The sequence below is a fragment of the Ursus arctos genome, unplaced genomic scaffold (genome assembly GCF_023065955.2).
Source record: "Ursus arctos isolate Adak ecotype North America unplaced genomic scaffold, UrsArc2.0 scaffold_22, whole genome shotgun sequence".
Classification (NCBI taxonomy): Eukaryota; Metazoa; Chordata; class Mammalia; order Carnivora; family Ursidae; genus Ursus; species Ursus arctos.
In genome coordinates, this window is record NW_026622897.1 from 6,956,313 (window position 1) to 6,968,973 (window position 12,661).

At 35.7% G+C, this 12,661-nt stretch overlaps 1 protein-coding gene across 3 annotated transcripts in view; it reads right to left on the reverse strand.

Annotated features, from left to right (window-relative positions):
* Nucleotides 1-8,148: 8,148 nt before the first annotated feature.
* Nucleotides 8,149-12,661, reverse strand: part of RDX (radixin) — a 66,119-nt gene continuing 61,606 nt past the window's right edge. For all 3 annotated transcript variants that reach the window (XM_026505799.4, XM_048217374.2, XM_026505802.3), the window contains one exon: nucleotides 8,149-11,130. In XM_026505799.4, coding sequence (XP_026361584.1) covers nucleotides 10,966-11,130 — 165 coding nt within the window. In that variant the 3' untranslated portion in view covers nucleotides 8,149-10,965. The remainder of the gene's footprint in view (nucleotides 11,131-12,661) is intronic.

Here is a 12,661-nt window from a genome sequence, read left to right on the forward strand (position 1 = left end):
TTCACCAGCAGTTACAGAGCATCTGTACAATTAAATGCTACAGTATTTTTGCACTGACAGGTGATTTCCAAAATACCGTGCAGTGAAAGAAGGGCACAACCATGTGTCCAGAAGGCTCGGATGTACACGAACCACGGTAAGTACATAAGACACACAAGCTTGGACACGTACAGGTCGCCTCCAGCAGGAGGCGCAGGTGGAAACAACAGTGACCTCGGAGGAGCTGGAGGATTAGAGGATGGAGAAAGAAGGCTTGTTTTTTTAGTGCTATCCTACTCTATCTATTGATTTGTTCCATGTTTCATGTATCACTTATTTTTTTAAAATTCTAAAGATTTAACTTTTTAAAATAAGGCTTTAGCCACATAGCTAAGCAGCACTGAAAGTATAAAGTACCCTTAGAATTTGGCAATTTCCACCCATGATATGGTAACACTGGAAGCCGATGAAAAACATACTTTTTAATTTAATACCTACTTTTCTAGTTTTAAAAAAATTTTTTTTCTTTAAGCATGGTGAAAAGCAGTTTTTTTCTTAATAAAAAAGGAGGGAATTGACAATAACTTGACCATTTTACTGCTTAAAGAAAGTCTCCAAAGAAAAGTAACCAAAAAATCCTGAAATACCCATTTTCTGATGCTTTGCTATAATACAAGTTATTACCATTATAAATTTACAAAACTCAACACAATTAACCAGGGTTTCAGAAGAAAATTCTACCTGTATTGCTTGAGGTAATATATATCCTAATATTTACTTAAGCTAAAAAAAAAAAAGTTTATAGTAAAAAACGCTAAACTTAACAGCAAGTTAAAGACAGTAGTTAACAGGGCTATGAAAACTTTTATTAATATTAAATTATGTGTCAATACTGGCTATTCTAATATAAACCATTATTAGTAAGGTTGCTTATATTCAATAAACTGTTATTGTAAGAAAATCAGATACATTTACATTGGCTATTAAGGAATATGCAATTCCTCAGTGGCAGAGAACCACGTTAACAAATCTAAAACATTAGCTAGCCTGCCTAGTGATGAATTTATAAACCTCGCTGCTCCCCAAGCTGCTGTAATTTTATAAATGAAGAAAACACTGCCTGGCCAGATCACTCAAGTCAATTATCATGCTTCTTGTTTGCTAATTAGCACCTACTAAGCAACCTCTAACTTAACTCCCAACTAACTTCCACACATTTTATTGCACCTTTTCTTCTGGTATTTACTACCTTACTTTCTGCATCTCAATTTGGGTCCATGTGTCAACTCTGTGATTTCACTACAATTTGCACAACAGAGTCAAAGGGTCTCAGCCATCCCCCAAACAGTGCTTTGCATAAACATCAACTGCTCTGCAAATCCCTGGCTGAATGAATGCATAAGTATGTATGTAATAGTCTTATCACTTGATGGAAAAAAGCCATGCCTCCTTGTCTCCCACTCAGCATTCCTTTCATAACACCATTAAACTGAAGACCTTTTAAATTTCTCATGTCTAAGGACTAAAGCACAATGGTTCAAAAATAAAAGGTGGTACAGAACATTTTCTTACCTGAAGACATCAGACCAGTAATTTAGAAGATATATTCGCTTCCAGTCTTCCTAATGCTTGAAAACACCTCAAAAATATTAATAACAATAATCCCCCTTAAAGATGCAAAACTACTTTTCCAATGAAAAGATTTTCTATACATTTGGATGCAGAGCCTTTAATACAGTCTATGTCTCCTAAATTCATTATAAACATCCTTCAAGCATCAGCTTATACCGGAACGTAATGTGGCCCGGCACATTAAACTAGATTATAAAGTATGCAGATGATTAGGTTCTGGGTTCTCATTCCACGGTTTATTGTAAGTGCTGTTTGATACCACATTTGCAAACACCATTTAAAACTAAACAGATCATGAATTATGATTTCCTTTTGCATACACTGAAAGATTTTATGTCTTCTGATAGAAGTACTTTTAAAACACACAAATTAAAAAGTTGTAATATTCTGCATTTAACCTACAGTGGTAAGGTATTATATCTTAAAGTTAGTGGAGGAGGAAAACCATCCACTTTTAACTGAGATTACCAAAAGATTATATTTACTTACATTCAAAAACTTTTATGGCCTACAAATTGAGAAGTAAATTGTATTAGGAATTATCTGGGGAAAATAAGCAAAAACAAAAAGGAAGAAAAACCCTAATGTATCATTTGGGCATAAACAGATGAATCAAGTCCTACCTCTAGCAAAAGCCACATTGATGAAGCATAATCAAATCTTAACTTTTAAAATCTCAACTTTTGGGATGCATGGGTGGCTCAGTCAGTTAAGCAACTGCCTTCAGCTCAGGTCATGATCCCCACGTCCTGGGATCGAGTTCCACATCAGGCTCCTGCTCAGTGGGGAGCCTGCTTCTCCCTCTGCCTGCAGCTCCCCCTGCTTGTGCTTTCTCTCTCTCTCTGGCAAATTAAAATCATAAAAATAAAAAAAGTAAAATCTCAACTTTTAAAAACCTACAAAAATTTCCAAAGTAAGTCGTTCAAAGCTGTCACAGCAAGTGAACAGTTGCATGTGTATATTCTGAGATAATCTTCACTGAGTTGTTTTGGTAAGTAATATAACCGCTTCATCATGATCTGAAAGAACTATTTTTTTAACCCCTTAAAACCTATTTTAAAAAATTCTCTAAGTTTCTTCCAGTCACTACATTATCAAGACCAACTGGAAGCAGAACTGACATTGATGCAACAATTGTTGTAAGCACACTTTGCACTGTTTTCTTTTTTTTTTTTTTAAGATTTTATTTATTTGAGAGAGGAAAAGAGAGAGCACGAGTGGGAGGAGGAGCAGAGAGACAGCGAGAAGCAGACTCTCCGCTGAGCAGGGAGCCAGATGCAGAACTTGATTCTAAGACTCTAAGATCATGATCTGAGCCAAACACAGACACTTAACCGACTAAGCCACCCAGGCACCCCTGCATTAATAGTTTTCAAATACAAACAAGTATTAGTGATACAAAGTACATGGATATTAACCTTGGTCAGGCATTACACTTTGGGGAAGACAATGCATCTGGAATCTGTGTCTAAATCAGATTCCAGAGAAATATGCTGAAACAGACCATCTAATTCAGAACTCTGAAATTGCTTATAAAAACTTGACTCTGAGAAACAAACTGAGGGCTTCAGAGGGGAGGGGGGTGGGGGAATGGGATAGGCTGGTGATGGGTAGTAAGGAGGGCACGTATTGCATGCTGCACTGGCTGTTATACGCAACTAATGAATCATGGAACTTTACATCAAAAACCAGGGATGTACTGTATGGTGACTAACATGATATAATAAAAAAATATTATATGAGTGCCTGGGTAGCGCAGTCGTTGGGTGTCTGCCTTTGGCTCAGGGCGTGATCCTGGCGTTCCGAGATCAAGTCCCACATTGGGCTCCTCCGCTGGGAGCCTGCTTCTTCCTCTCCCACTCCCCTGCTGTGTTCCCTCTCTCGCTGGCTGTCTGTCACATAAATAAAAAATCTTTAAAAAAAATAAAAAATAAAAATAAAAATAAAAAATATTATAAAAAAAACAAAAACAAAAACAACAAAAAAAACCTTGAGTACAGGGGCACCTAGGTGGCGCAGTAAGTTAAGCATCTGACTCTTGGTTTTGGCTCAGGTTGTAATTGCGGAGTTATGAGACTGACCCCAGTGTCAGGCTTTGTGCTCAGTGCAGTCTGCTTAAGACTCTCCCTTTCCCTCTGCATCCCACTGCTGCACGTGCTCTCTCTGGAAAATAATAAGTAAATCTTAAAAACAAAACAAAACTGGGAGTACAAGAGAGTGTAACACCTGTAATTAGCACTCAGAATCCAATGCATTTGTTCTCAAATGTCTTTCACTTCTGGTTCTCTTTTTGTGCCACTGAAGAACCTCTCTCCAAAAGGTCATGGATAAAAGAAGCAAAACAGAGGCCTTAACTCTTCCCAAAGAGATCATTTGGAAAATAAGCAGAAGAAAAAAATATTAACTACACATAGCAAATATGAGAGTAAACTACATCTAGGTATTTCCTTTAAACTCTCAGAAGGCAGTAACATAAGTGTTCACCATGACCACAGCCTTTCTTCAGGCTAATTACTATGTATGAAGTTCTTTATTAAGCTTTTTCTACATTCCACACTCTCTAGCACACCTTACACAGCAGCATGGATTCTCCTCTGGAGCAAAGTTTAGTTATTGTTCCCTTAGCAACTGCATTCCCAAAAAGCACCAGATGTCTTCAAATCCAACTAACCCACCTCAGCACAGGATTCAAGGCTCCATAAATCCCTGGTCCAGCCCTCCCTGCCTTCACCATCCTGTTGTCTGTGCACAGTGAAATCACATTTCCTATCCCAGTCAAGACAGCCTACTCTTCATAGACTAACCACTGTACAAAATCATTCTCTGCCTTGCCTCTTTTCAGTAATACCTTCATCAAAAAAATATTTTTCTCTTTAAAAAACATGAACATTGGGGCGCCTGGGTGGCGCAGTCATTAAGCCTCTGCCTTCGGCTCAGGGCGTGATCCTGGCGTTATGGGATCGAGCCCCACAACAGGCTCCTCCGCTAGGAGTCTGCTTCTTCCTCTCCCACTCCTTTGCTTGTGTTCCCTCTCTTGCTGGCTGTCTCTCTCTCTGTCAAATAAATAAATAAAATCTTAAAAAAAAAAATGAACATTAAAGGCGCAGGCAACAAAAGAAAATATAAGTTGACTTCATTAATATTAAACGCTTCTGCGGAACAAAGAAAACACTATCAAAAGCAGGAAAAGACAACCCACAGAATGGAAGAGAATGTTTGCAACTCTTCTATCTGGCAAGGGATTATTTACAACTCATATATCTGACAAGGGATCAATATCCAGAATACATAAAGAACTAGCGTAACTCAGGAACAACAAAAAACAAACAACCCAATTTAAAAGTAGACAAAACACGAATAAACACTTCCACAAAGAAGGTACACATCTGGTCAATAAGCCCATGAAAAGATGTTCAGCATCTGAGAAATGCATCATAGGGAAATGATCAAAAACGGCAATGAGATACCGCTTCACCCATTAGGATGGCCATTCTCCAAAACAAACAAATAAAAAAACCAACTGTTGGTGAGGATGTGGAGAAACTGGAACCCTTATGTATTTGCTGATGGGAATGTAAAATGGTACAGTTGCTGCACAGATAACATGGCAATTCCTCAAAAAATTAAACATAAGATGATCATGACTCAGCAATTCTACTTCTGAATATGTACCCCAAAGAATTGAAAACAGGGGCTAGAACAGATATTTGTGTACCAGTGTACACAGCAGCACTGTTCACAAGTCAAAACATGGGAACAATCTAAATGTCCACTGACTGATGGATTAAAAAAAATGATACACACACACAGAGGGATATTATCAAAGAGCGAAATTCTGACACATATGATAACATGGATAACCCTTGGAAACATTATGCTAAGTGAAAGAAGTCAGACACAGAAGGACAAACGTTATGAATAACCTAAAGTAGTCAAATCAGAGAAAAAAGTAGGATAGTGGCAGTACCCAAGGACTAGGAAGACAGAGGGAGGGGAATGAGTGTTTTAAGGGTACAGTTTCTGTTTGGCATGATGGAAAAGTGGCGACAGCTGTGCAACATGAATGTAGTTAACGTCACTGAATGGTACACTTGAAAACAGCTAAAATGGTAAATTTTATGTTATATATATTTTAACAACTAAAAAAATGAAGATTCAACTGAAAACTGACTCCATGAAACTTCTCAACATTTAATACAAATATTACGAATTACTATGCTTGACTGGTTTGTCAGTATGATATAAAATGAGTTTTACTATAAAGATAGAAAAACTTTTGCAGTTAGGCACTTTTTTAAAGATATCTTTAAATACAGTGTTTAAAATTTGACCTATGCAATAAAAATTAATTTACTAGAAAATAAGCAAACTTGAGAAACTCTACTACATATTCTTATTTTCATCCTTATTCGTTAATTTCTTCTACTGAACTTCTTTATGTTGTAGTTTCTTTCATCATACAACTGTATCTTTTATCCAAAATAGCTAAAATTTTAAAGTAAACAATTATATAAATGGAGTGATGGCATATAGGATTCCAGTGCTAGACTTGAATTACATGGACTTTTCAGTATAAACCAAGGGAAAGGGAGGGGGGAGGTACTGCCTTCTAAGTCTAAAATATACACACATTTCTAGGTCTAACACGTAAGTTAAGACATTTTAACTTGAAAAAGATTAGAAGGGATATCATAGCATACGTTGTAACACAGCAAAGAATAATTTCACATAATAAATCCATGTTTTATCAAAAGGAACTTTTCCAAGGATCATCACATAAATCTCAGAGATTCTGATGCCATTATTATCACTAGGAAGATAGACATTGGCTCTTTAGTCAACAGTAACAAAAATCAGTATAATCACTTTTAGGAGTAAACTAAATGACATGCATAAATATCAAACTGAATCTTAATTTTTTAAATGATCATTAAATAAAAGTGAACAATTGGAACCAAGTAATAAAAATAAATTACATGGATGGAAGCAACTGACTTCATATAAGCACGGAGGAATCTGGGCATACAAATAACATGAATCAACAAAGTGATGCTGCCATCTTAAAAGAAATCTAGTATTTACCAGATTAATGCAAATGATCTAAGAGGTAAATAAGTATTAACTTCCACATTTTAAGATAGGCCAAAACAGAGTCGCCATCATTCTAATCTTGCTGCCATATCCTAGAGTATAGAGTATAAAAATGTAGTGGCTAAATGAAGGTCTTTAAATTAGAATCTGGAAAACTCCAGAGCCAAACATAAACCTGAATTTAAGAGATGTGCCATTGGGTAATTATCTCAGTCATAATTTTAATCTTAAAATTCTGTGGTTAAATGATGGATACTCCAACTCCTGAAGCAGGATATGTAATCCGAAATCAGCTAACTCTTGTATCACAGAGTTTAAGGGAAGTCAAAATACTGAGGCAACAAAGCAAGGAGGAGGATCTTTCTGGAAGGAAAATCTTAAAGCAGCTCTTAAAATCTTGAAAGACGGATATATTAAGAAGTAGGTCCACTAGGAAAAAATGGGAGTTAAGATTGTTTTACTGGAAAAGTCAAGGATGAGAATGTGATAAGCTTTAATATGTGAAACACTATGAGCCAAGGTCTCCTCACCACCAATGTAGAATGTAAGGATTGCCTTGACATTTCATGAAGTTATCAGAACATCTGCAGAATCCCCTGAACTTCTGAAATGTACTAGAATGCTGCCCTTTTACATGGTAAACCACAATAGAGTATATGATAGATTATCTTCTAAGTACAAAATGAAGTGCAGAATAAGAAAATGCTTAAGTTCTGCTCATTTAGAACAAACTTAAAAGTGGAAGGGGTCTACCAGTAGAGCTCCCTATTCAAATGATTTCCCTTCTCCTTCTTAAGGATATCTAAATTTTAGTTTACTAATCAGTTCAGTGAATTAATGTAAAGGCTGTAATTCCTTAAACTTAAAAGTCTATAGCTTTAGATTTTAAAAAGACCAATTGTTTCTCTCATGCATACATACATAGAATGGGATGCTTTTGGATCTAAAAAGTTTTTACCTTCGTTTCTACAAATGCCATCAATTAACAAGGTAATAATAATTGAGACAGAAAGTAGTGGGCATTTTTTATTTTTAATCGTAACACTAATATTGAAATTCTCTAATGATCACCAGGAGTGAGAGTTCCAATATAGTCTAGGATAACTTTGTAAGTGGTAATTCTATTCTTAAAGAAAAACTCAAATTAGATATAAAGCAATCCTACAAAATTCCCCTTTCTTTTCTGATAGGACTGGAATAAGGAAATCACTACCTGCCTTTGAGAAAAAATAATAAAGTGACAGTTAAGTATTACTGTAAACTGAGCAGACACCCAGCTTTTCCTTTTAGAACAGATTTATAACTTATTTAAGAAGAATAATTTTTATGTTAAAAATCAGGAAGAAGCTTTTAAAAAGACAATAACCTTCTAGATTTATGGTAACTGCAATGTAATGTCACCTTAAAATAAAAATATGTATTTAAATAAATGCACTTAGCATATGGTTCTTTAAAGAATATTAGAATTTTAATAGCAAGATTAATCAATGACAATGAAACTATATCTTCCTTAGGAAAAAGAAACTATAAACAATATACAATTAAAGCAATGACCAGAAATCCTAAATGATTTTCTGTTATCAAGAGAGTCGAGTTAACAATTTAATTTTTCACAAAATCAACAATTACTATTACTTCCATACCAAAAGAGGTATAATTTGGGGGAAGATAAATCTATGAGGATTTTGAAAATTTTCCCTATCCATATTTCATTTTTAAGATGTGATGATTCATGGGTCTAATAAAGATTATAATTTTCAGAAATATACAAAAAATCCATGTTAAATAACAACAGTGGACCTTGAAGACATGAGGTTTTGTCACTTTATTGTTAACCAATGAATGTTATCCAAAATTATAGATGTAATTGTAACTTAATTGTACAACACAAAATTATGCTAATGGTAAAAGCCTGTTGGAATTTACCAAATACCCATTAATATATTTTACATTGCTATATGAACATGTGCTCTCAACTGCTAATAATAAGAGTTATAACTGGTTTAATCGCTATGAAAACCCATATTGCAAATAGCTGTTCCTGTTTAGGAAAATTCACACAGCTCTAAAAATGGATTAAATCCATTTTAATCCTAATCTACAAACAGATTATAAACAGCAAATATAACTGGTAGTTTCTCAACACTGATATCAAACTGATGTAGCAATGGTAGTGCACACAATTCAAAATGTAGAAAATTAATAAAAATCCAATGGAAGTCCAAGTTTTCACTTACTATGGCAATGGCTTTGACGCTTTGGAAAAGTGAACACTTATGCTTTAAAGCACGAAGAGCAGAGTTCACCATCTATCCCTCTAATGCGCTGCAAGGAGAAATATTCTCTTCCGCAGCGTTTTGAAGCATGTGCACAGCCACCATACAACAGTCACTTCAAGGTTATTAACCAGTTATCTTTTGTCCTACAAAGTCCAAAAAAATATATTAAATGAAACCTTTCCTTTTCATATGTCTGCCCAGATTAATCCTTTTATAGTCAGCAAAATCAAAAAAGCACAAGAGATATTTTCAGACACAACTCGAATCTACTGTGCATGAAAAATGCTTAACAAAATGGCAATTTTAATAGATAAATGTAAATTTGAGTGCATAATACCAAATGAAAAGTAGCTGAACCACACAGAGAAAACAAGGCTTTCCTTATCTCCAAGTCTAGATGTTTTACAATGAAGAAAATATTAGAACATGTGAATATTAGAACATCTTTCAAACTGGAAAGATTTCTTCTTAAGACATAACTGAACTCAATATAATCTAAAATTATAATTTCTAAAATAGGATTAACAAACCAAATTGAAGTATTTTTAGTTAGAGAATGAAAAAAATAAGCACAATGATTTAAAAACCAAATCTGCTAAAATGATTATGTAACAATTATATCAAGAAATGAAGGTACAGACATTCATATGCTACAAGGGCAAATCTCTCTCTCTCTCTCTCTCTCGCGCACGCGCATGCACACACACACACACTCTTCTTCCTCGGACATACAACACCCCTCCAGGAAGATAGTATATCAGCAAGAGCTTACAATGTTAATATAAATCAGAGTCCCACAATTAAGCTCAACAAAAAGGCAGTAAAAATTTAGCACTCTAAGATATTCTGAAGGAAAAGGAAATCTCAGAAATACCCTTTGCACGATTGAAAGTATTGGTATGTATTAGAGAACACAGAGCTTACATACTCCACTGGGTTGGAACAACCAGTCACCACAGGTGTAGTAGTGAGGTAGTATTATTGTCCCCTCTTTGGGACTGATGTTTTCATTTGCTGCCCTTCCAGAAAGGTCCAGGGTTGTTTTTTTTTTTTTTAATGATTACAATAAATTACCAACAAATGATTTTTTTAAATTAAACATCTGTTTGTCTAAATCAGTGTATGAAAGAACGGACTTTTTAATCTTTCAGAGACAATTACTATTTGCAGGTAGTGTTTCATCAGTAAATTCTCCTAGGGAACTACTATCTGCTGTCTACACCCTTGTGAATGGTAGGCAAAGAAAACCAAAGGATGACAGGAGATGAAACACCAATCAATTCAGCTGTCAAAGGTAACTGTAATTAAGTAAGCAAATATTAAATATCCAATAATATAATTAAATTGGGACTTAAAAACATTAACCACCAGCTGTATGCTACACTATTAAATATTCTAATCCTTTTCATGATTCATAGCCGTCTTCTACAGAATTATCAAAGACTGTCTACCCTGTCGCCTACCCTCATTTTAACCATGCCAATGATCTGTATGATGGCAGAATTACGCTATTGGCACAGCAAAATAGAAGGGCACGCCAAGGAAATATGAGTGAGACAGAACGTGGAAATATACACAGGCAGAATATGGAAGGGGCAAAAGAAAACAGAGCACTCTAGCTAAACACTCATTAAGTCACCATCATCCTTTGAACTGTACAAAGTGCTGAAATCACACATACACATTTGTCAGACATGATCCTTAGTGTTAATCTCCAACAGAAAAAAACAATGGAAACTGAAAATGTGACAGGAGGCGATGGAACGCTGTCCTCCACTCCCTGGCCCAAAAGGAAAAAAAAATCAAGCATGACATCACACTGCCTTAATGCTGAAGAGCTCCCCCCAAGTACGTCTTTAGCCACCACAGTCAACTGGTGTAAGTGCTTTGGCAAGGTGGGATTCATTCCATCACATCTGCAAAGGCCTGCTTTTCTCTGTTGGTGGTTCAGCTTATGAAGAACATGTATGCAAAATAACAGCTCTCACATGGCTTCAAACTCATCAATCCGCTGCTTGGTGTTGCCTTGTCGAATCTGTCGCAGAGTCTTATACTTATCGCGGCCGGCTTTAACATTCTCAGCATGAAGAACATCATTTTGCGTTTTCTTGGTTTCATCTCTGGCTTGGGCTAGTTCTGAACTTAGTGCCTATATTTTAAAAAGAATAAAATGACTATTATTTTTTTTCACAGATTTTAAAAAGCTTATGAAAAAGGTTTAAAGACAAAAATACACACACCACAAATCCTACATTTTCGTATATTAAAATCCCATAGTCACATCTTTTTCTTTAAAGTGTGTAACTCTGTTTTACTTGTAGTCACAGTAGAGGTAGTGGTGAGGGAGGAATACCCCCATTACCTTTCATTTCTACACACATCAACCATAATGATTTTATGTATTATTCTAAATTTCCTTAACTTTCTCATAGAATACTTGAAATGACTTACAAAAAAAAAAAAAAAAAAAAGTTCAATGGAGATAGTACAGAATGCTACTGCAAGATCTAAAATCCATGCCGTAAGAGAAACTTTCTCCAAAATCTTAATGTATTTATTAAAACTATCCCATCACTTTTTTTTAAAGTTAAAATTTCCTATTTTGATCTAATTATGTGCTTTTAATAAACTGACCTTTTGCCTTTATAAAATGTGAACAAATAATTCAGATTATGTAATGTCATACACACAGTCTATTAAATGATATTGTTTTTAATGCAGACTTCACTGGTTAAAAACTAAATTTGTCTTTTAAGCAGCATTAAAATACTTCCTACCTTTTAACGTTGAGTCAAGCTGTAATTAAAGAATAACTTACCAGTTAAGGCTTAATCACCCAAGGCTAACAAACATTTGCTACAATGGAAGAAATGAAACAAGGTGACTATAGGCCAAGCACTCACAAACCAACCACAAGGCCAGGTTAGTGGTGAAGGCTTAAAATAAATTAATTAATTAATTAATTAAATTTTCCTCTATAAAGAACTTCTCAAACTGAACACCCAAAAAACAAATAAGCCGGGGCGCCTGGGTGGCTCAGTCGTTAAGCGTCTGCCTTCGGCTCAGGGCGTGACCCCGGCATTATGGGATTGAGCCCCACATCAGGCTCCTCTGCTGGAAGCCTGCTTCTTCCTCTCCCACTCCCCCTGCTTGTGTTCCCTCTCTCACTGGCTCTCTCTCCCTGTCAAATAAATAAATAAAATCTTAAAAAAAAAAAAAAAAACAACAAGCCACTCAATAAATGGCAAGAAGACATGAACAGACACTTCTCTAAAGAAGACATACAAATGGCTAACAGACACGTGAAAAAATGTTCAATATCACTAGCCATCAGGGAAATACCAAATCAAACCACAATGAGATACCACCTTGCAGTTAGAAAGGCTAAAATTAACAAGACAGGGAACAACATATGTTGGCGAGGATGTGGAGAAAGGCGAACCCTCTTACATTGTTGGTGGGAATGCAAGCTGGTACAGCCACTCTGGAAAACAGTATGGAGGTTCCTCAAAAAGTTAAAAATAGAGCTACCCTACGACCCAGCAATTGCACTCCTGGGTATTTACCCCAAAGAAACAGATGTAGTGATTCGGGGCACATGAACCCCAATGTTCATAGCAGCAATGTCCACAACAGCCAAACTGTGGAAGGAGCCCAGATGTCTTTCAACAGATGAATGG